Genomic DNA, 25,389 nt, shown 5'->3' with positions numbered 1-25,389 from the left:
TCCACTTAATTACTTGAACTTACTCAAAAGTCTCTCTATATTATAAGTTACAAGTTTACAACAGATTTGATAAATACATGCAGGGTGTTTTCATTATCATCATAAAGAACAAACTAAAATGAACATTATGTAGAGAAAATTAAATACTCTTGGAGATTCAAATGGCTACTTGTTTAATCTTATATATGTATTCATATTCATATGGCAGGTTCCTTTCTAAACTTTAGCTGATCTTACTGGAGTTTCAGCCCTGGCAGCTACTATCTGCTCATATAAATCTCTTATCTTCAAACCAACTATGGTTTGGAACAGACCTGTTCCATTGTTGCTACCTGGGAAGTCAGTATGTTTCAACAACTGTTGTGTAACCTCTCCATAGAACTTTGAGGACAGGTTGCTTAGGTGGCTCTCAACATATATTAGTTCATCTAATCTGTCAAATTGTCCATCCATTTCCACAACTGATACCTACAAAGAAAAAGAAATGGTTGACCAAAGTGAGAGCAAAAACCAATATATGATGAGTAGTACATGAATCTGGATCCACTCCTAGAGGGTCTTGGCAAAAACTCTAACATATGGCGTTTAAAAATTAATTAAAAATATTTAATGGTGTATATTTTAAATAGTTTTCAATTAATTTTTTAATTAGTAGGGAGAATCCCAACTAATAATACCTCATCATTAAACAATATCTTTAATTAGTGAATAGTATCTAAAAGAGTTAGTTCTGAAGTTCATCAATTAAGTACTTATATTACATATTTGATAACTTATCATGCAGTATAATATCAACTAAACTATCTTAGGAAAAAATCTCTTACCATTAAGCCAAATGATATAGATATATATGTAGGTTATTAATTAAAGTATTTAACAACCAACTTAGTTTGTGATGCCAAATCTTTTAAGTTTTGTGATAATTATATGAACAAAATATGGTTAGTTAATTAACTTTATAACAATTGATGGATTTCTCTACTAATTGTGGATAAAAAGTGATATGAAATAATCATTATCCAATCACATAGTATTGGATCTTCGAAGGAAATTTAAATCGGATTTTCTTTGTATCCAGGAAACTAAATTGGAGTGTATTGATCCTAAGTTGTGTTCCTTTCTATGGGGTGGTGATGATTTCGAGTGGGCTTTTAAGCCTGCGGTAGGTCTTTCGGGCGGTTTCCTATTTGTGGAATAAGGTTAACTTCGTCTTTGAAGAGGTGAGGTATGATACTAACTTTGTGGCTGTTAAAGGGAAGTGGGCGAATCACTATGAGTACTCCCACATTATGAATGTCTATAGCCCGTGTGATTTGGTTGGTAAACGTGGTTTTTGGGAAGAAGCCAAGTTGGATTGGTCGAACATTGTGAGTGACTGTTGGTGTCTGGTTGGTGATTTTAATGATATCTTGCATCACGATGAACAGAAAGGACCTGGTTCTCATTTTGTTAGGAGTGAAGCCGCTGAATTTTCTCAATTTTTGGATGATATGGAGCTTATTGATCTTCCTATTGTTGGTAAGAAATTTATTTGGTTCTTGTCAGATGGTAGTGCTATGAGTAGAATTGATAGATTCCTTATCAATGACGACTGGTTAAATAAATGGAGTCAGCTAGTTCAGATGGATCTTAATAGGAATTTCTCTAACCACTGCCATATTATTTTAAAGAGTGATTCTCATGATTGGGGTCCGACTCCTTTTAAAACAAACAATTGTTGGTTTCCATATATCGGTTTTAGTAGTTTTGTTGAAACTGAATGGAAAAATATGACGATTAACGAAATGGGCTCGTTTGTGTTAAAAGAAAAGTTGAAGCGCTTGAAAAGATCCTTGAAGGTCTGGAACAAGGAAAATTTTGGTTTGTTGGACAGGAATATAGCTCATAAGGTTTCTCTTATTAACTCTATTGATGAGTTAGGGTGTCATGGTGTCCTTTCCGAACTTGATATCTTGTCTCGGATGTCTGCTATTGCGGAGCTTTGGCATTTGTCTTGTCAAAAAGATAATTTGCTCGGCCAAAAATATAGAATTAATTGGATTCTGGAAGGTGATGTCAACTCTAAATTCTTTCATGCTACTATCAACAGGAGTAGGAGATTAGTGGTTTGTTCATTAACGAGGAGTGGGTTGATGACCCTATCAAAGTAAAATAATTTGTTAGTTCTTTTTTCCAATGTAGGTTTGTTGAATCTCACTGAAATCAACCCTCTCTCGATGGAATTGAGTTCAGTAGGATCTCTACGGAAGATAAATTGTTTCTCACGGTTACTTTTGGAATTGAAGAGATAAAGAAGGCAGTTTAGAGTTGTGAAGGTGAGAGAAGCCCATGTCATGATGGTTTTAACTTTGCTTTTATCAAAAAGTCATGGGATTGGATGCATTCTTGCGTTGGTTGATGATTTTTTCACTAATAGTGATTTGGTTAGAGGTTGCAACGCCTCTTTTATTGTTCTAATTGCAAAGATTACCTGCCCCCAGGGCCTTGGTGACTTCAGACGCATCTCTCTTGTTGGTTGTATCTATAAAATCATCTCCAAAATTCTTACAGGTCATCTTAAAAGGGTAATCCATTCGGTCATCTCCGAATGTCAAACCGCCTTTTAAAAGGTAGAAATATAATGGATGGGGTGGTTATTGCCAATGAGGTGGTTGACCAGGCTAGTAAAAAGAAAAAAAAGGTGATTGTTTCATCTTTAAAGTGAATTTCGAGAAGGCATATGATTTTGTAAATTAGAGCTTCCTTCTCTACATGATGGAAATGATGAGTTTTTGTTTTAAATGGAGGAATTGGATAAAGAGTTGTCTTCAATCTAGTTCTGTGTCGGTGTTGGTAAACAGGAGTCCAACTTCGGAATTCCCAATGGCCCGCGGTTTAAGACAAGGTGATCATATTGCTCCTTTTCTTTCCCTTATTGTTGTTGAAGGTCTTTGTGGTATTATGAGATCGGTGGTTTCGTGAAATCTTTTCAGTGGTTATTTAGTTGGTATTGAAGGTGTGGTGGTGTCCCATCTTCAATATGCGGATGATACTCTATTGATTGGAGAGAATACCTCGAATAACATCTTGGTTCTCAAATGTATTCTGAAGTGTTTTGAATTGATATTTGAGCTTAAAACTAATTTTCATAAAAGTAAATTTATTGGTGTTAAAGCTCCTTCAGATTTCATTCAGATGGCGGTTAATAAACTGTTATGTGGTGTTGGATCTGTGTCATTTAAATTCCTCGGCATTCCAGTTGGAGCAAATCCAAAACGATGCTCTACGTAGACCCTGATTATTGAGTCCTTCAAGAAAAAGCTATCCCTTTGGCAATGGAAGCTCATTTCCTTCGGAGGTCGGGTTACTCTCATTAAGTCGATCCTTTCCTTTTTACATATCTATTATTTCTCCTTCTTTAAAGCCCCTTTATCTATGATTAAAGATCTTGACAAAATCCGGAGGAGATTCCTTTGGGGTAGGGGGAGGGGTGTAAAGGTGTTCGTTGAGTGAGTTGGGATAAGGTTTGTATGTCAAAAAAGGAGGGGGTTCGTGGTTAAAAAATTGTCGGTTTTTAATCTAGCTTTGTTAGACAAATGGAGATGGAGGTTATTAACTGAGAAGGAGTCTTTGTGGGTTAAAGTCCTGAGGTCTAGATATGGTGATAGAGCGGGTTGTCAGGGTGAGACTGGTCGGTCTGAATGTTTTCTAGGAGGGTCGTCTTGGTGGAGGGATCTTGGTAGTCTAAAAAATAATGCAGCTGGTATTGGGGAGGGTTGGTTTAGCGATGGGATTAGAAGGAGAGTAGGGTCAGGTCATATGGTTAGGTTTTGGACAGAGTGCGGGGTAGGAGTGAATTGTCTTAAAAATTGTTTTGATAGACTTTTTCATGTAGCTGTTGAAAAAAATGCTACTATTAGTTCCTTGGGTTTTTGGAGAGTTCTTGGTGTTGGAATCTACAATGGAGAAGAAATTTGTTCCTTTGGGAACAAGAAGGGGTTGAGGACTTGCTTAAGCGCTTGGAAGATGTCAAAATTGTCCAAGATAAAGATGATGGATGGTTGTGGGTCCATGACAAAAGTGGTGACTACTCTGTTCGCAATGCTTACCGAGTGCTTCAAATTGGTTCTAATCAACATGATGATGTCTTTTCTAAAGGGATTTGGAGTAGTATTGTCCCAACAAATAAGAGATGTCTTGTATGGAAAATGGTTATAGATGGAATGCTGACTCGCTTAAATAACCTTGCTTTTCGGGGTATCCTTGGGCCTAATGTGCCTTTTTTGTGCGCCTTATGTGGTAAGGTGGATGAATCTGTTCATCACCTATTTTTTTCTTGTGATTCGTCTTATTCTGTTTGACACAAGATCTATGTGTGGTTTGGTATTTGCTCCGTTCTCCCTTGTGATGTTAGAACGCACTTCTTGTCTCACACCCTTTTGCTTAAGAAGGGGAAGGATGCCACTCGGAGTTGGATCTCGATCTGGTTTGTCACTATCTGGTCTCTCTGGGTAACCAAGAATAATATTGTCTTTAAACATGGAATTTTCAATCTAGAAGATGTTGTGAATGTAATTTACCTTTAGTCATGGAACGTCGATAAGACTTATTCCCCTTATTTTTCTACTTCTTACTTGGAGTGGGTCTCGGATCCTTCAACTTATTTTTAGATTGTAATTCTTAATTCCTAAGTGTATAGGAGTACCACTTGTTCTTCTATTTTTTTTCTATCTAATCAATTTGTTGATTAAAAAAACATAGAATAGTATAAAAAAGGTTTTTATAGAAAAATGTTTGCAAGAAAAAGGAGATAGAGCTAGCTTTAGAGGGTAGAGACTGGTTAGTACCTCATTTCCAAAGTAAGTTTCTGGTCCATAAGCAAATTTGATGCCAGGGTAAGAACATGTAAGCTTCCTACCACATGGTATCCATGAAATGGTTGAGCCATCATCAAACAAGTAAACTGGGCTGAATTTCTTAATCCCTTCTTTCTGTATCAACCTCACTCTTAAAATCTTCCCTTCATTATCATCTGGAATCAATTGTGTTGGCAACACTTCTATTACTGCATCTGCATATTGCTTTTGAGGATCTGTGAATTAATGAACACCAAGCTAGGGCATAAGTTAACACATGCATAACAAGTTAATCATGACACAAAGTGATGATATATTAGAACATATGTAGATTTAAATTGAAAGACAGTGTTTTTGAAATGTTGGCTTACCAATATAAGCATCAAAATCAGGCTTCCTTGCTTCAATGCTAGCCTTGATGCTTTCAAGACTGTGTCCACGTTCTGCCATGTCTCTCTGAAATAATAGACAGATAATGGTTAGATCATATCATGATAGTGAGGGTGAAAATTCAGTAATTTTAATAGTATTATAGGACCTTTGAATTTTACAACATTTGAAATTGTTGAGCTATGTGTAATTACCTGAATTTTCCAAGCGAATTTGACTTCATTGCTAATGTCTAAGTAGATGCTGAAGTCCAAGAGATCTCTGACCCGTGCATCATACCTGCATGCAAGGAAGAGTACGTTGTTTCAAACATTTTGGGCAGTGTATGACAAGCAAGATAATGAAAATGCCTCCGCCATAAAATTATTTTCCTACAATAGTTTCTAGAACTTATATTATGTTGATAAACTTGATTGTATCTTATTGAAACATATTAAATGTAGGTGGAATAAATAATATGGATATAGGGACCAGAGCTGAATTTGAAGCATGACTGAACCCATTTTAGGAATAATCAATGATTAACACACCAAAAAAATGTTAATTTAAAAATATATATCATTAACAAAATGTTATCTTGTGAGTTAGGAACATTGTGATTAGATGAGATTTTGACCCATCAATACAAAATCATAACATTTTATTAATAAATATTTAAATTTAACAAAATGTTCATCACTTTTTGCACCTAGATTTTAATCACTTTATGACTATTGAGTGAGAATGAAAATATGAACATGCATGCTGGCCCACCATATGGGAAGGTTAGAAATAGAATCACCACCGAATTTCTTAGCCATACAATCAATAAAAGATAGATAAGGTATATCAGCTTAACGACCAGTGTCACATCACTCACATTTAATCCTACCCTATACTTCACAACCCCTTCAATGAAAAAACTAAGTTACAGAATTTCATAAACAAACTGTAATAACATTATCCTTATATATATACCCTCACCACCAACATCCTTAGTCCTTATGATTCACAAGCTAATGATGTTTAGGGATGTGAACCCATGACCTCTAAGGAATAACACAAACAATCTTATAAACTAAATTAGTTTGGAGGATAGCTAGCTAGCTAGGAAGTAGAGAAGTACATAACCATAAGGATACTTACATTGGGTGCAAACCTTCAATAACCAAGATTTTGGGAGGTTTAATGAGCTCAGGAGGATCCAAGAGACCAGTAACATGGTTATAAATGGGTTTTTGAACAGCAATTCCATCCTTAATAGCCTTAACTTGCTCATACATGAGATCAAAATCATTGGCTTTTGGGTCAAGTGCAGTAACTCCCTTCTCTTTTCTACCAGTTCTATCCAAGGAATGATAATCATCCAAACATATAACTGTGGTGGTGTCACTAATGAGTGTGTTGGAATCAGGGTTCCCACCCTTTGGTGGCTCAGCTGTTCCACCAAACACACTTGTTAGTCTCCTCATGAAAGTACTCTTCCCACAACCTGAGTCAGCTGCTAGACCAATCACCACTGTTTGTGAGTCACCTCCTGCACATTTTATCACATATGGGCTTGTGCTAATTGTGTTAATGCCTCTCTTGTTGCTAATTCTCTTGCTTGTGGTGTAGAACACTACTTGTTTTTGGTGGAAGCCATAATGTGTGTGTGATGGGGTTGAGATAAAGCAACTTGTGTTGAGAGATTGTGTTGAGTAAACAGTGCAAGCTGCCATACTTTCTTTCTCTCAATATGGAAAGAAATTAAGGAAAATTTTGATATATGAAATTAGTCTGTGTTGGTTTATGTTTGAGGATAATTTGAGGGGATATTGCTAGAAGAGGTTTTGAACACATATAAATGAGAGGTGGAATTAGAACCAAAACAAAGAGAGTTTAGCAGGAAGGGAAAAGGTGAAAAGTGAGGTGTCTTATTGTTTATGGATTTGTGTGGATAACAAATCCTCTATGGACCAAGATGTGTACATAATAAATGTTTCTCATTTTAAATTAGTTTTTAATAAAATAAATTTAAAAAATAATAAAAAACTTTTTTTATAGTGTTCTAATATCAGACTTTCAAGTATTGGAGATGAACTATACTCATATGTAGGGAGTCATAAGGTAGTATGTTCGTGAAGAGAGAGGACATAAGGAATGAAGTTAGAAGGTTATGAGTTTGAGTCCCACCATCAACAAAAAAATAAGTTATAAGGTGGTTTGATCGTGAGGGTAAGAGGTTGTAGGTTCGAGTCCCACAATCAACAAAAAAAGAAGTTATAAAGTAGTTTGATGATGAGGATGAAGGAGGTTGGGGTGAAGTCTCACCCACAATGAAAATACTAAGATACTAAAAACTGACAATTGTCGATAAAAAATTATACTCATTTATGTGAGCACTCCTAGTTATGGACAAAGATGGAGGGACAATCATCTCTAGTATTATAGAGAATATGAAGGAGTGATGATCCTCTCTAAGTATTATAAAAGGAAGTACATATAAAGTAAAATAAAATAACACATTATGTGAAACTTATATATCTTATATATAATAATATGATATTTCTATCCCTTAAAATAACATAAATTTTCTACACAAAAAAAAAACATAAATTACATCTTTCATCTCCAGAATATTCTAATTCCAAGGATGGAGATATTTAAGTGCTAGAAAAGCAAGGATTTGATTGGAGTCAATTAGTATGAAGGGGTTATGGAATGTGTTTTGAGTATTCTATTTTTAAAATAAAATATATTATATAGAACACATAGACACTATATATCTAGCTTTTATTAATTTATTAGAAAATGTTGGACTAAGGTAACTACATGTGTGACAAAATCATAAAGTGAATCTTTAAAGATTAGTTAGAGTTTTCCAATTTTAAGGACTACAAATTAAAGGTACTAAAATAGTTTTTCACTAAGGTCTGTATAAAAATCAGCATGGAAGAGTGAGTTGTGAATACCACTTTGGATATTTTACATGCTACGTACGTGGCATCAAGATGGTGGCCCATTGAAGATTAGGGATTAAAGGGTGTGGATTGAAGTAGATTTCATGAACATATGGCTAGTCTTTGTTACATGTTCGTATGCAATTCCCCATTTTCCCCTTTTCTAATTCTTAGATCAATAGTACGTGTGCATTGTGAACTCTATCAAGCATTCAATGACCAAATACCACAAACCGCTAACACCAAACACAATAACAATGCTAAAAAAATGAATAATGTTTCATGCACATAAATTGTGAGTGAATGAATGACAAAGTGAAACAATAAAGTGATGCTTTGCCACTATGATGCAACTAATGTGATTTGGAAGGAGTCATTCTGTTGATGGCCTATGGAGTCTAAAGTAGAGAATGATATAGTTTGTCTCCTACGACTAATAAAAGTATAATATATGTATTATTTTATTTTGTTTTAGAAATATCTTTTATAAAATAATTAAATATTATACATGTCATAATTTTAGTGACTATATTAAATAAATTATTTATTTATATTAGAAAATATTTTATTCAAAGGGACTATTAAATGAGGATTTCTATGTGTGAGTATACTCATATCTTTGACATTGACCATCAACCTATAAGACATATGAATTAGGATTATTTTGGAAGCTTAGTGTTGTTTCCTTTCATTCATTTTATCAGACTTCTTTCAACCATGTATTATTTTCTTTATTATGTTGTTTTTGATGTAGCTATATTCCACAAATATCTACCACATCATAAATTATTTTTGAATTTGAAATATTCATATTATAGTATGATAAAGAGTCTCCCAATAAATATTTTTTAGATACATACATAAAACTTGAATTTAGATCTTTTAAATTATTTTTTAATAAAAAGTTAAAATCAAGAAATTATTGTTTTTAACCTAGTAGTGCACAAAAGGGAGCTTAAACTCAAAAAACTTCCATGCAGAAGAATATAAAATACAACCTTCTTAGTCAAAACCCTAAAAACAACTAAACCCACTCTCTATTTGTGCCTCTGTGAGTTTGTGTACTTGGCGGTTTCATTCATTTCCTCCGACCCTCACTCTTTCTCCACAAAAAACATGGGTCGGAAGAACGACGACGTTTCAGTCACCGAAGAATCCCCCAACAGCACCCAACTCAATTCCGAGAAGAAGAAAAAAAAGAACAAAAACAAAGACAAGCTCCAAAATGAAACTACCACTCCCAAAAGAAAGCAAAACGACATCGAACTCCAACAAAACGACACCGAATCAACCAAGAAGAAGAATAAGAAGAATAAGCACCACGTTTCAACAGACACCGTGGACGAAGAAACTAAAGTCGATAACGGAAACGGCGATGAAACGGTAACGGAACGGGTTGTGGTGGTTACTGGTAAGAACGCTGAAGATTCAAAATACGCTGCGGTTAAAACCTTCGCGGAATCAGGGCTTCCTGAGAAGGTTCTGGAATGCTGTAAGGGTTTCAAGAACCCTTCTCCGATTCAATCGCGAGCTTGGCCTTTCTTATTGGACGGTCGTGATCTCATTGGAATTGCTGCAACTGGCTCAGGTATTATGAGAATTTAAAATAGAGTTTGGGTGTGTGAATTTGTATTTTATTTTGTTTCATATTCTGATTTTTGATTTTGTGATATTTGATTGATTATTAGGGAAGACGTTGGCTTTTGGAATACCGGCCATTATGCATATTATGAAGAAAGGGAAGAATAGATCGGCGAAGGGTCGGAAACCTCTTTGTTTGATGCTCTCTCCCACTAGGGAGCTAGCTCAACAAGTATGTATATATTTTTGATCAATTAAGTGGTTATTAACTTATATTCAACAACTAATCTAGGCGTTTATTCAATATTTTTTTATGAATTAAGCTAGAAAGGGCTTATTTTCATAAGCTTCTCTACTAAGATTATTGAAGTAAGCTAAGAAGTTCTTATAGGAAGGTCCTAAGAGTTTTCATAGGTTTATGAAAATAAGTTGTTATAGTAAAACCCAAATAAGCTCTCTTTAAGCTCATGTGTGTCAATTGGCTTAATTATACTTAACACTCTTTTTGTTCCAGAAATTCCACCGACCTCCCTTGGGAATTTATGTTGTCATTACACTCACCCCTTGTGGTTTATACACTTGAAGGATTGAAGTCACAAAATGGGGGTGGCAACTGGATTATTTAGTTTTATTTTGAATTAGATCATAACTAATGTATAAAACATAACCAATTAGTTCATTTAGGAACTCAGTTTATAAGTAAAAGGGAGGTTGATCACTTTTTTTAAATAAAAGAGGCACTGAATGTAATTAAGCCATTCATAGGAGGTCAATGTAATTTCTCCAAATTCTTAATATCCTTATTTGGATTGTAGCTGTTAGGCAGATTCTACAATTTGCCTCCCCCTCCTCACTTTAAACTGTTGCCTTTTGTTTTTGAAAACAATTCTGAGGGAATTTATCCTATGTTTCCAACTTCTACTGATGGTACTACTGATTATTGATTTAGTAAGTGATAAAATGTGGCTAATAGTTTTCTTTAACCGTGTTGCAGATATCAGACGTCATGTGCGATGCTGGTAGGGCTTGTGGCGTTGAATCAATTTGTTTGTATGGCGGAACCTCCAAAGGGCCACAAATCTCATCACTGAAATCTGGTGTTGTAAGTTTTATCTATTTCATCCTTCCTTTCGGATGGTTTGTGTGCATATACCACTTGCTTTACATGCTTCTTTACTTCAAGTAGACGGGGTTCTTTATTTTTAGTAAGCATCAAATGAACAGTTTATAAATTTTTCTATTCAGGACATCATCATTGGAACCCCTGGTCGTATACAGGATCTGATTGAAATGGGTGTCTTATCCCTAAAAGAAGCATCTTTTGTGGTAAGCTATAAATTGTCAGGCAGAACGGTGGTGGTCAATTATAGTGTATTGCACTTCTATCATGAAAACAAGTTATTCAATCATTTTTTTTTATTTGCTGCTCTCCCTGTTGGGGAATTCAGTTTGAAATCCTTTGTTCTACATTTGCTTAAAAAATAGCAGTGTTGTGAAACCCGAGCCGGACATCAAACCGGCAGAGGTCTCGTATTAGGTTTAACCGGTTTAAACGGTTAAACCGTCCGGTCTGATCGGGTGATTTCGTACATAATTAATAATTTTTATTTATAAATATATATAAATGTAAAACTTTATATAATTAATAATTATGTATCATTATATTGAAATAATATCTCTTTATCTTTTTTTGGACCGTAGTAAAACAAAATATTAGAACATTTCCCATTTTTTTTATTTTTATGTGAGCCGTCCGGTTTACTTCCCGGGTTAATCCGGTTTAACCGGGTTTAACATGGTCGGACCGGATTTTTTCCGGTTCAAAGCGGAAAATAGTACTATTGTGTTATCCTGGATTTTGGATTTCACACAATCCTCATCTCTGCTGAAGTTTGTTTGGCTCTGGCTAGATTTAGTTGCACACTTTCTTGCAATTCTTTATTCTACAAACACTTAAATTTGTATATGAAATAGAAGCTTATTTATATATACCGAGAGGCTTTCGCAGTTTGCACTCATTATCATTTATTTGTCCTAGGTCCTTGATGAGGCAGATCGGATGCTTGACATGGGTTTTGAGCAAGTAGTTCGCTCCATCCTGGGTCAGACATCTTCTGGTATGAGATATTTTTACCAAATGTTCCATCCTTTTTTGCCTGTCAACTTCCTCCATCTCCTCTTCTTCTAGGTTGTTTGTATTTTATCATTGAATTGCTCTAAACCTTCCGGTGTTGATTCTCCAATGAATTTGCATAGATGCATTTTATTACCACAATTTTCTCAGCTTACTTTTATTTTGTTGAAGAGTTTATTATCTTGTGCAGTTCGTCAAATGGTAATGTTCAGTGCTACATGGCCTTTAGAAGTTCATCACTTAGCACAGGAGTTTATGGATCCTAACCCTGTGAAGGTCTGTATCTTCATTCTCAAAAGGGCTTTGCATTGATTTTTTTATGAGCTGTTGGAGAAAGAGGTATTTAAACTTGTGACAGGTTGTTGTAGGCTCAGAAGATCTAGCTGCCAATCATGATGTCATGCAGATAGTTGAGGTGTGAATTTCATCAATTCTGCATGTCATGCATTGTATGCATGCTTTTAGTGATTATTAATCGGATCCTTCTGCATTCATAGGTGCTTGATGAACGTGCACGTGATAATCGGCTGGTTGCTTTACTGGAAAAGTACCACAAATCTCAGAGGTATCTCTCTGTAATAATTGCTTCCAAAAACTAGAGATATTTTTCCCTTTCTTTTTTTTGGCTTGGTGTCCTGTTAATTGATGACTGCAATAAAATGGCTGTTTAAATTGGATGAACATTATGGGGTTGCCTTAAGTTTGAACCTCTCAAATGAAAGCAGGGAGAAGTTCGGTATCATGGTAAAAGTTACTTGCTGTTTGTATGGTTTTGAGGGATGGGAATGTCTAGTATTACTTCCCTATAGAAAGTGTAAGAAAAAAACTGGAGTGTAACATTATGTTAGATTGCTCGAATGGTTTTCCATGAGTTTAGCTATTTTCTTAGTGCTTTATCTGATTTTTCTGTAATATAAAAAAGGCAATTTCCTTATGTCTGTTTTGATGCATACTGTTACCTTATTAACTATTTAGTTCTGCCACTTTGCTAAGAGCCTGTAGCTTTTCTCAGGAATCGAGTCTTGGTTTTTGTTTTATACAAAATGGAGGCCTCACGAGTTGAAAATATGCTTCAAAAAGGGTACATTGCTGCTATTTAAATATATTTTAAATATTTAACTGGTGACATTTTCCGATGATATAATTGTACAAGCTATTTATGATATGAAACACCATCTTTAGGGGTTGGAAGGCTGTATCAATACATGGGGACAAAGCACAGCATGCTCGTACAAAGGCACTATCATTATTCAAGGAGGGAACCTGTCCTTTGATGGTATTCTGTTTTATTTTGTTATTAGTATTCTGGGTCCACCATCAAATTGGATAGAGTGAGCTAAGAGATTAATATTATTCCCTCAATACACAAACATCCTCCCCACTTTTGTTGCTTTATTTGATTTCACAATTTTATTGTGCAGGTTGCTACTGATGTAGCTGCTCGGGGCTTGGATATCCCAGATGTTGAAGTGGTGATCAACTACAGTTTTCCACTAACCACAGAAGATTATGTTCATAGAATTGGGCGGACTGGACGAGCTGGTAAAAAAGGTGTTGCCCATACATTCTTCACTCAGCAGAATAAGGTAGTACCATTTCTCTTAATATATTTTACATTTTCCTTACTTTCTCCACTATCCCTTGTTTCTATTTTGTATAATTGGTGTTTCTCAACGTTTACCCTGTCATATTGAATATATTTTAGGGACTTGCTGGAGAGCTGGTGAATGTTTTAAGAGAAGCAGGGCAAAATGTACCAGAGGCTCTTATGAAATTTGGTACACATGTAAAGAAAAAGGTATGTTTTCTACTTTTCTGCTCCACTTCTATGCACCAATTCAGCTGTCTTATGTGATGGTTTTCAGGATAAACTTTTCTATGTTTGGTGCAAATTTGTTGGTTGATTGTTATAGTATCCTTTTCTACTTTATTGTAGGAGTCCAAGCTTTATGGGGCCCACTTTAAGGAAATTGCTGCAGATGCTCCGAAGTCAACGAAAATCAAGTTTGACTCTGATGATGAAGACTAAATGCTGGTGACATGCTAACAATTGTTAGAGAAAATATGTTAATTCAATTATTATTTATTACTTTTAAAGGAAGTAAGAAGGCATTAGAGTGAAAAAAGTAGATTAAGTGAGTCTTGTAGCATGTACTGATCATAGTAATTCTCAAATTTTCATGATGTCATTCTTTTGAGATAGTTGTAATTTTTTTTAATTTGAAATTGTAGACTTATTTATTCTATTTGTTTGGTTTTATCTCACTTTTTACTTCGCTCAAATTCTGTCATTCTCTGAAAATCTTCCATTGTGAAGATATAGCTTATACATACCATCTACGGCTGCATAATAACATGAGCCCATTAACATGTGTCACAAGAACATGTCTAATGTGAGATGCATATAAGCATCTTCAATCCTAAGCATCTCTTGAATTTTTTTCTTTATTTCTCACTTCTGAATACTCTACATACATCCTTGAGAATCCATAAAAAAATTGTAAGTGAATCTCACAAGTCACAACCTACCTCACACTGTCACATACACCATTGTGGAACTCACTTATTGGCCAACAACACGACAATAACCTTGTTTGTGCTAGCTCCATATCTTCCTAATAATCCTCCAATCAGCTTCATACCATTCTTCCCATAGTTCTTAGTTCAAGAACAAGGCCTTAGAACATACTATATTGGAGGTGTTCATTTGTGTAGTGTTCACGTAGTCTATACATAAATGCATGGTTGGAACTTGGAACGATCTGAATGAAGTTTAGTGGACATGAGTTGTTTTTAAGAATTGCTTCTACATATAAAGTGCATAAAAGTGACGGGAGAAAAATAAATATTTCAACATTATATAATTAAGTCAAAACCGTGTCAGCATCTTAGATGTTTAATTTTATTGTACAAACCTTTTTTTCTCTTTAGCCAATGCTTTAAACTCTCAAAAGAATGTAAGAGTAAATTACAGTAAACACTTACACAAATCACACATACACATATCACACTTATTTTTTGGTACTACTAATAACATTTTTTATACATTTTCAACAAGTGTTATTCCCAAAAATTAAACACTTAATATTTTGATATTTTTAAGATCTATTAGTATTTTACACCACCAAAACAACGTCTTATTGATATATATCACATTTATTTATATACATATGTTACACTCACTATCACATACAATAAATAAATATGACATTTTAAACAAAAAAGAAGTGATGAATACAATTAAGTTAAATAAAATATGCGGTAGATTATCTCAAATACTATAAAAGTTAAGGTGTCTTTAATATTTTGGATTCATTACAAAATGCATCAATAATTCTATAGATATATTGTTTTAATCAACCAACCAAAAACAATGAAAAAGTTATTAACTCTATATTATTTGGACTTATCTATATAATATACCATATTTTGTTTAACTTAATTATATTTATATTTTTTATTATTAAAAGATTATAATTTTGTCATCTTCATGCGTAGTAAGTAATATATGTATATAAAATTAGGAGGGTTTGTGTAGGTATAGAAAATGGATAAATTATTTATGCAATTTTACTAAAACTCAAGGGAAGTAAGCAAAATTTACTCTTATTAATTTTGATAGTCATTTTTATATTAGCGTAATATCTTTGTAATAATAGTGTAAAAAACTTTTGCACTCTATGCATTCAATTGTTCTTTTTATAATTTAATTTATATTTTACATATAACAGTTATTGTTTTTCTTCATTTGTAGATATTAACTCTTTTGACTATATGAAAACATTTATTAATTAATTAGCAATATTAAACCACTGCAATTGTAAATTGTAATATATAAAAAATAAGAAATTTAACTATTTTTTATTGATATATAATTTAGTACATCATAACAAAAACATGTAGAATGAACCAATAAGGTGTTAGTATACCAAAAAAATATTAATCTTATAATATAAAATTACATTGGATCCTATATTAATCAAAAGATTAAATATTTGATTTTTTTGTGGCAATTGTTGAGAGTCTCAATCCATTAGGAATTAGTAGGGGTAACAATTGGTTAAACAAAAAAATACATATATTATGACACTAAAATCTTATTTAATATTTAGAAGGATATTTGCTTTATAAAAAGCCTTATCTTTTCCGCTCATACACAGCTTTCCACTGCTCAGCTGATTCCAAAGCATCATAATCATGATTAATTAATAATTACAACTATTAATTAATTTATTATTATTAGTGAAACTTATTCAAACATAAACATAAGAATCCTCACATCCCCAACACAACCTCGTCACCCTTCACGCCAAGTAAACGATTCCTCTTATTCTCTCTCTCTATCTCTCTTCCTTCAAACTCCTATCATCAACAAACAAAACCTTCATCAATTCGCCCCTAACTTCACCTGTCTCGTGATATAATCGATAAGGGAAAAAAGTTTTGCTTTTTCTTTCTGGGTATTCGATTTTTAGTTTAAAAAAATGGTGGGTATTTTTTCGAGATTCTCTGTAGGAAGGAATATTATCCATCGACGAACGCAGAGTGCCCTGGTAAGTTTTTTTTCCTTCATTCTCATGAACCCTTTATTTGTAATCCGATCATTTTTGTTGTTTTTTGTTTGGCCTTTTTGGACTTGGATCTACTTCGTGCAATTATTTTTAGGAAGTTTTCATTTTGACTTTGGTTTCACGTTTTTCAGTTGAAGACATAGTTATGTGTTGGTATCAATATTTTTTCTGCATTTAAGGAAAATCAGAATGAATTTAATGATGCACCTTTTATGTTGTTTGCTGCTGGATTGAAAAAATTAGAGTAGTGTATGCAACTGGATAGGGAGATCACACACTAGATTTAAGTATCCTGTGGCAATTATATAACATGACAGAAAAATTGAGGTAGATAAGCTGATGGATTAAAAAGACAGAGTGCATTAGAAGTTGTTAAGACCTGCGGTGTTATATTGAATGTTAGACAGTAAAATGTCAATAAGATAATAATTCAATGTACTAGATATGAAAACATTGTGTTGGATGATTTAACACATTAGACAAAAGAAGATTAAGAATTAATGCATTAGGGACAAAGTTGTCCTATATAGAAAATATGGTAGAATTGCGCTTAGGCATGTGAGGAGACCATCATAAGCTCTGGTTAGGACAATAGATCAATTGAAGGTTTGTCCGATTTCTGGAGACAAAACGAGATTAATAAAAAAACATAGGCGAAACAATTAGGAATGATTTAAAGATCACTCATTTGTCAATGAACATTATTTATGACAAAACGTTATGACGTCGTCCAGACCATGTAGTCGGCCCCACTTACTGGAACTAAGGCTGTTGTTTTATGTGTTTGTTTGATATATGTTATGTAACAACTTTTAGTTGCTGACATGATCTTGTTTTTGCATTGCTTATACAAAAAAAATATATTGTTTCTGCATTATGCGCTGATTTCATTTATTATAGGATGAGAGGGAGGTAATACCCCAAAACTCAGAGGCTGCTGCAGCAGCAAGTGGTGTCACTGCTACTTCTCATGGAATTGAAGTTGCTGTTGAGTTTAAGCCAGTTGAACACCCAATGGAACCCATTGACAATGATAGTCCAATTCAGTGCCCTTTACCAGAACCATCTATTCTTAATGTAAGACTGATTATCTTGTTTTCTTACTATGCATTACAAAATTGATGATTTGAAATTGCATTTTTTTCCTTTCAGTTGTCAAAAAACATGTGTTGTTTTATGAAGTACTAAACTTTGTTGTGTTACTACTGTAAATAGAGTTTATCTTTCATCTACATCAATATTGTTGTCTTTTATCCTATCATAATGTTTCACATCCACATGTAACCTTTTTTTTATGTAATGTGTGTCATGTTGTGTCCTAGGATATTAGTGTCTTATCTATGGGGAGGAGTATAGTCTAGGAAACCAGAGGCAATATCATTTATGTCGGACACGAAATGTGAGTATTTGAGTTCAAATACGAGCAACTGCACAAACCCCCCTCAAAAAATTACCTATAAAAAACATTTAGGTATATCTGTTTTATTAAAGTTGTTTAGGTTTTAGGATTCTGAAATGTTGTCTCTCAATTACCAGGACGGAAGAATATGGAAAGAGCGAGTATCTGCTACTGTGCGGAGAAGAGGCGAGTTGCCCGTGATGAAGGAAGGGGGAAGCCTTGAATCTGAAGGTGGTATGACAAGGCCAAGGACATCTCAATCGAATCGAATGATCCTACCATCTCTTAGTGCTCCAGAGCATAATATTTTGAAACTTCTTGAAGAGTGTAATGCTGCAGGCCTCTAACTTGGTATTGTTTTTACTATGTTATTCTGCTGCCAAAAATTTCATCTACAGAAAATGTGACCCCCTCTATTCCCTTCCCTTTACTTGTTTTCCTTTTTCTCCTTTATTTTTTTTCTTAATGTAATAATACTGCTAAAGTATATGTATATTCAAATGTATAACTGTGAATGTCAAATATGGGACATTTTTACTAGATGCTTTATATGAAAACTGGAATAATATTTTCAGAATTTCTACTTTTTGCCCATTGTTAAGATTTAGCCTATTTCTGCTTTCATTTTGTAGTGCGTATTCTTGATGACTTTTTTCAGTTTATTTAGGCTATGCTTTGTAGAAGTTAAAATTAGAGGAATGGGGTGCGAAGAGTGCAAATTATGTTGGATTATACACTTATATTCATTTCTTGTATTCTATGCCATACTTTTATTCCTGCAATAAATGCATAGGTTCAAGTAAAAATTAATCTTGGTCGTATTGTATTGTTCAAGATTTATATTTCTCACAATCATATCTCCATCAACTCAGTTGAGAGATGAGTGTATGAGAAGTATTAATCTTAACATTAATCCTTATATGGACAACCTTAGATTTAAATAAAAATACCATTTATATATTTTAGTTGTTCTATGGTTAAGATTAATACTTGTCACTTTCTCATCTAATGTAGTTTATATCACACTCGCATTATTTGGCTAATTGTGTAAAGAAAATAATTGGTCCATCACAATTAAACTCTTAATTGTGAGATAATGTTACATACCTTAGTAGTTGAGAATTTCATGTAATAATTGTCTCTCTGAACAAAATGATTGAAAATTGACTTTGATAAACTCCTCTTAGCTAATAAGTGATATTTATGCTTGGTTGGTACATATCTACCATAAATTGTACCTCTTGGTACATTTGCTGACAGATGAAGTACTAGACTAAGGTGGTAGTTGCGCAGGAAATAATGTTATGTCTTACTCCTTCTGGTTGTTAATTTAATACGCCAACATTAGTTGGTACTATACACATGGTGTAGTGTTCTCATACTTTATATCATTACTCATTGTTTTTTATTAGTCAGAAAAGTAAAATATATATTAATTTTGTATTTTTTGACCAATAAGAAATATACGAAGTTGTACAAAATTTGGGATAAAAAATGTGTTAAAGAGGTTAAAGGAGCGTGTGTCTTTGTAATTTGAACACTTTCTTATCACGAACCAACATGTGCCACAACCTTTCCCAATCAAGCATTGGGTGAAAGAATGTTACAATTTTGGCATTCATTTGCAAAAACATTTTACCTATCAACAATATTACATTCAATCATTTTTTATACACCAGAGATATCCCCAAACTCATAACTGAATATTAATTTCTTTTAAGGTGAAAATATCATTAAAATAAATTGTCTTTCTAAATATATTTTTTCCCATACGTACAACGAGAATCAACTCATTTGTTTGATTAAATAACTTATCTGTTTGTTTAGTTATTTGTTTTGCTGCCTTGTTCTTTTATTTGCTTCATAAATCATTTTACCTGACAAGAAATGTGACATGTGCCACAAATACTTTGTAACATGGGTTACTTTCCTAACGATGTAAGAGAATTTGAGACTGATTTTATATAAGGATGTATCATTTATCCTTAATTATATTAGAGTAGAACCAATTTTTAAAGTCCATACTGGGTGAGAATGTGAGATAACATCATAATATTCTACAATTTTGTCACTATATGTGATACATCTTATCTTATGTTAGATAAAAAAAATAAGACTTAAAATTATTTAATTTAAGAATCTAATGAGTTAAGAATTTTTACCAATCACAAAGTTTAGCCGATGAAATGCCACAATTTATGGAACCAGAGATGTAATTGATAATGATGGCTTATGTTGACAGATAATGCTTATAGTTGTGCATTCTGACAAAATAGTTGCAATGGCTTTTCAATCAGATTGTTGAAGCATTGACCTGAAACTCTAACCAACTTTTCTACTGCATTGATGCCAGAAACTCTATTTTGTCCATAACTCATCACCTATATCAAATTCAGATCGCATAGCTTCTAATGTTTACTTATACTTGACTGGTTCTGTTTCCACCAAATCAATGTTTTTGCCTAAGTTACACATGATTTATAAGTTTTAATAACCTGAGCTAGATAGCAAAACTATATAGACAACAAATGTCTGATATATCAAATTATCAATAATACAATACAATACAATAGTTATACACATATCTTGGAAGGTGTTACTGAAGTAACATTTTTTAGCAAGATACTGACACAATGAACTAAATTTCTTGAATGATTGGGACTTACACACAAAAGGGTATGCAGAATACTACTAACACATAAACTTGACTGATTCTTAAGAAGAAAACTACACATAAAGTTCACGAGCCTGGAATGGATTCTTAGCTGTTGGATTCACAAGGTGTTTCCTGTGGCCACGATTGCTTCCATGATTCATCCATGTCTTCCTTTGCCATCTATGCTGCAATTCCCGAGCTTGATTCTCATTGATCACTTTGGAAGTGTGTATCTTTGTGCTACTAGAGTGAACTGGTACCAAGAAAGTAGTAGCTATGAGAAGGAAGAAAAGAATAATAAAGCATGTAAGTGAGGCCCTCACTTGCTGCAACATTTTGCTTTTTTGGTTGTTGCTTAACTTGCTTTTCTTGTGTTGTGGTGGTTGTAGTGAGGAAAGAAAGAGAAGTGGGTTAATATAGTTTTTTTTAGGGGTAACTTTGCTTTGTTCTGAAGTAACTAGGATAAGGTTAATGATTTGTTGCACTCAATGTATCTGGGAGTAAGGATCCTCTCCATTAATGGAGAGATAAGTATCATATAATAACACACAAAAAGGAACATGTAATAACATTTTTACCCATTTGTTTACCATAAAATCACATTTTTGCCATTAAGAATATGTGTAAAAATAATCACTTGTCTCTTAATTAATGGAGAGGATCTTGTTCTGTATCTCGTGGTGGGACTGTGGTTGATTGGGTTGGTTTTGGTGGTGGGTTTAGTAATTGGCACTTATTATGTTGTTGCCTAAAGTCAGAATGGACCTATATAACTGTGCTTGATTTGTTGGATAATATCAATGATATGAAATTTATAGAGGCATGGTGTCCTTATCATTATTATTGACTAGCTCATTTAGGAAAAGCATGGGAATGTTCGAAGGGCAAGCAAGGAATCATGGGAGTTTTTGCAGTTTGTTTTATATTATCATCGCATGCAGCCTCATCCATTATTACACCCAAATCAACTTTTATATGCGCATCACAACACTTAGAGTGTGTTTGGCATTCACTTAAATTTACCAGTGGATGGAAAATACCAAATCTTACAACAACAACTGTGGATATTCTGGGAAGAGCTTTGATGCTTTCAATTACAATCCAAATCTTCAATACCAAAAGTTTTCTATGCTTTTATATCAATTCAATGATATTTTGACAAATACCTAAATTTGTTAGTATGATAATTAATGAGAAATTAAATGAGGTGTGTTATTTATTATTAGTCAAAATTTCATTTGGTTAGTATAAATGCATTTAAAACTTTTGGTACAGGTGATTTGAATTCTTTAAATTAGTGATGAATATAAATATTCTATTCTCACTGTTCTATATTATTATCTTTGCCACCAATAAAAAACAGTCACCTCTTTAAAAAGGTAAATTAGAAAAACAAGTTATTAAAATATTTAATGATGTGTCCTTTTCTAAAGGATAAAAAATAATGACATAAAATTGTGAGGATAGATGATTTATATTCATCAAATATTACCAAATTTTGTCACTTTTACCTTACCAAAGCTAGAGATGGAAATTATAAGACTCAAATAAGATATAGAAAAAACAATCCAGTACTTATCGAGAAGAAATCTATGAAGTTCCTTAAACTTCATGTCCAGAGCACAATTCTTCTAAATTATGTACAACCAAGTCAAAGAGTATTGTGGATTCTTCTATCACATATCTTGTGTTGTGATTTTTTGAAAAAATATATTTAATTATTAACTATTTTTATAGTTAATCACAGCTCATGATACATGGAGTTTCACAATATCTTGAGATAGAAAATATGGTCATGTAAAAAAGAAGATGACGAATAATAAATGAGAGGGTGCGAGATTGAGGCTTTGTCCTTTGTGGCAAACGACTAGTAGGCAGTGGCCAAGGGTGATGGGACGATGGTGGGATGGGTTGAGGTGAGACCGTGAGCGAGTGGTGTAGACGCCAATTATTCTTCTTTTGAGTTTAGAGCATCGTGGGAACGAAATATGTCAAAATAATAGATATATGATGTCTAAAATCACTTAGCATATTATTATTAGAAATTCATAATTTCTAATTAAGTTGGACATCATATATTTAATATAATTATATCAACTATTTATTTGGAGTTTGAGGTTATAAAACAAGTGCTCTAATTAATGACAACCTATAAGATTTCTAAAACTAATAACGGATATGAACTTAATGAGTGGATACTCAAACGGTTGACCTATATGAGATAATGAGAATAAGGAAGAAACGGTTATGATCCATAATACACCAAGTCACAAATAGTGACACACTTGTCCACATCAGAGAGAAAATGAAGGTCTCATAAGGAATTAAGAATTTGGTTGAGTAAGATCATCATACCAAAACTCTCTCAAAATGTATATCAAATGAGTAGATCAGAGAACATGGATTCATGTATGACTTTGTATCCTTATTTTGTATAATATGTGAGAATCATGAGATTAAAGATCCTCAGATTGATATTTCACCAATCATCAGGAAATATCTAACAAATATCTCTCCACCTTATGAAAATATGTAATATTAATTAAAAAATTTAAACATTTATATTATTATTATTTTTATCTCATTATCATTAGTTCAAGATATGATATGAGAGGAGATTTGGGACAACAAATATATTTTCATGTGAAAATCCTAATTCTCTTTTCATAACCTACTTTTGATAAAAAGTGTGAATTCACTTTATAAATTATAAGTGAAGCTAAGTGTCACTCCATTAAAGTAATTAAAGTGACTTACTATAAATAGTTTATGGATTCCACACACAATATCATACTTTTTTTACTTTCATTAATTAAAATCACAAATATAACATACTTCATGGCCGAATAATTTCAATGAATAAATAAAATGGGCACTATAGGCTCTTTTTGACACAAAGTAGGTTAAAATAGTCAATTGACCATAAAACGTGGGAAATGTGAATCATAAGTCAAATGACAATATAATGGGTGTAAGTATAAAAACAGAAAAGATATCAAGTATCACTAAAAGTAAGTCTAACATATATTTGGTGTGTGAAAATGGAATATCACACCAACATGTGAGATTTTATGAGGAATAAAATATATGCAAATACATCATATGAGTTTATATATTATCACTGTATTTTTTACTATTCATGTTTAATTTTTAATAATTCTTTCAAAAAATAATACAAATGAGTGGTGAATGATAGACTAACTATATATAATTACACCGACAATACATATATATTATACTCTTTTAATATTTGTTATACTATATTAATTTTTTTTAAATATCATTTCATGAGATATAAAATTGCAAAGAAGGTGACAATATCAATTTTTGAAATCCTAATTTTTTTAATAGATAAATGTTAGTATATTAGTATTTATAATAAATGTTAGACTCAAACTCTCAATTTAATTATCACTCGATTTCTTAAATCTTTCATCATAACTACTAGACCACCAAATCACTCCCTTCCTTAATACTCACATTTTTTTTTACATCAAACTTACATGAAAAACCTCACATTCCTATAATTATTTAAACATCCCATGCATCAAACATTGAAGTAAGATGAAAAAATGAAAAACAAATGAGATCCAATGGGCTGAATGAGGTTAATTTGGGTCTTAAAGCCCAACAAAGGGTGTCTCGAAAACTCCGAAACACAAATACGACGTCGAATAGGGCAAACCAAAAACGTTGATGCATTTCTTCTCACCGAAGCAAAAAGATCGAACAAAACAAAATAGAAATCAGTATCTTTATAAATAGAAAAGAAGAAACCCCAAATTGAGACATTAATTATATCAACTATTTATTTGGAGTTTGAGGTTATAAAACAAGTGCTCTAATTAATGACAACCTATAAGATTTCTAAAACTAATAACGGATATGAACTTAATGAGTGGATACTCAAACGGTTGACCTATATGAGATAATGAGAATAAGGAAGAAACGGTTATGATCCATAATACACCAAGTCACAAATAGTGACACACTTGTCCACATCAGAGAGAAAATGAAGGTCTCATAAGGAATTAAGAATTTGGTTGAGTAAGATCATCATACCAAAACTCTCTCAAAATGTATATCAAATGAGTAGATCAGAGAACATGGATTCATGTATGACTTTGTATCCTTATTTTGTATAATATGTGAGAATCATGAGATTAAAGATCCTCAGATTGATATTTCACCAATCATCAGGAAATATCTAACAAATATCTCTCCACCTTATGAAAATATGTAATATTAATTAAAAAATTTAAACATTTATATTATTATTATTTTTATCTCATTATCATTAGTTCAAGATATGATATGAGAGGAGATTTGGGACAACAAATATATTTTCATGTGAAAATCCTAATTCTCTTTTCATAACCTACTTTTGATAAAAAGTGTGAATTCACTTTATAAATTATAAGTGAAGCTAAGTGTCACTCCATTAAAGTAATTAAAGTGACTTACTATAAATAGTTTATGGATTCCACACACAATATCATACTTTTTTTACTTTCATTAATTAAAATCACAAATATAACATACTTCATGGCCGAATAATTTCAATGAATAAATAAAATGGGCACTATAGGCTCTTTTTGACACAAAGTAGGTTAAAATAGTCAATTGACCATAAAACGTGGGAAATGTGAATCATAAGTCAAATGACAATATAATGGGTGTAAGTATAAAAACAGAAAAGATATCAAGTATCACTAAAAGTAAGTCTAACATATATTTGGTGTGTGAAAATGGAATATCACACCAACATGTGAGATTTTATGAGGAATAAAATATATGCAAATACATCATATGAGTTTATATATTATCACTGTATTTTTTACTATTCATGTTTAATTTTTAATAATTCTTTCAAAAAATAATACAAATGAGTGGTGAATGATA

General features: G+C 32.8%; 3 protein-coding genes across 4 annotated transcripts; 2 read left to right on the top strand and 1 right to left on the bottom strand.

Annotated features, from left to right (window-relative positions):
- On the bottom strand, positions 1-7,034 carry LOC109333116 (phosphoribulokinase, chloroplastic-like). The gene is made up of 5 exons (XM_019568399.1): positions 6,351-7,034; positions 5,420-5,504; positions 5,207-5,291; positions 4,827-5,071; positions 1-468 (listed from the first exon to the last, which is right to left on the bottom strand). The coding sequence occupies exons 1-5, from the start codon at positions 6,923-6,925 to the stop codon at positions 217-219; spliced, it is 1,242 nt and encodes a 413-aa protein (XP_019423944.1). The 5' UTR covers positions 6,926-7,034; the 3' UTR covers positions 1-216.
- Positions 9,144-14,066, top strand: LOC109333115 (DEAD-box ATP-dependent RNA helicase 5-like). The gene is made up of 13 exons (XM_019568398.1): positions 9,144-9,734; positions 9,835-9,959; positions 10,722-10,829; positions 10,973-11,053; positions 11,766-11,844; positions 12,052-12,137; positions 12,220-12,276; positions 12,359-12,426; positions 12,874-12,942; positions 13,044-13,137; positions 13,283-13,447; positions 13,567-13,659; positions 13,798-14,066. The coding sequence occupies exons 1-13, from the start codon at positions 9,263-9,265 to the stop codon at positions 13,888-13,890; spliced, it is 1,590 nt and encodes a 529-aa protein (XP_019423943.1). The 5' UTR covers positions 9,144-9,262; the 3' UTR covers positions 13,891-14,066.
- LOC109332261 lies at positions 16,140-18,563 on the top strand. Of its 2 annotated transcripts, XM_019567186.1 has the most exons (4): positions 16,140-16,414; positions 17,333-17,509; positions 17,969-18,182; positions 18,490-18,563. In XM_019567186.1, exons 1-3 carry the CDS (start codon positions 16,346-16,348, stop codon positions 18,176-18,178), a joined length of 456 nt encoding a protein of 151 aa, XP_019422731.1. In that variant the 5' UTR covers positions 16,140-16,345; the 3' UTR covers positions 18,179-18,182; positions 18,490-18,563. The 2 variants fall into 2 exon arrangements, with proteins under 2 accessions (XP_019422731.1, XP_019422730.1); XM_019567185.1 differs by lacking the exon at positions 18,490-18,563 and having other exon boundaries at positions 16,141-16,414; positions 17,969-18,417.

This window comes from Lupinus angustifolius, chromosome LG18 (assembly GCF_001865875.1).
Source record: "Lupinus angustifolius cultivar Tanjil chromosome LG18, LupAngTanjil_v1.0, whole genome shotgun sequence".
NCBI lineage: Eukaryota > Viridiplantae > Streptophyta > Magnoliopsida > Fabales > Fabaceae > Lupinus > Lupinus angustifolius.
This window is presented reverse-complemented; position numbering and strand designations above follow the sequence as displayed.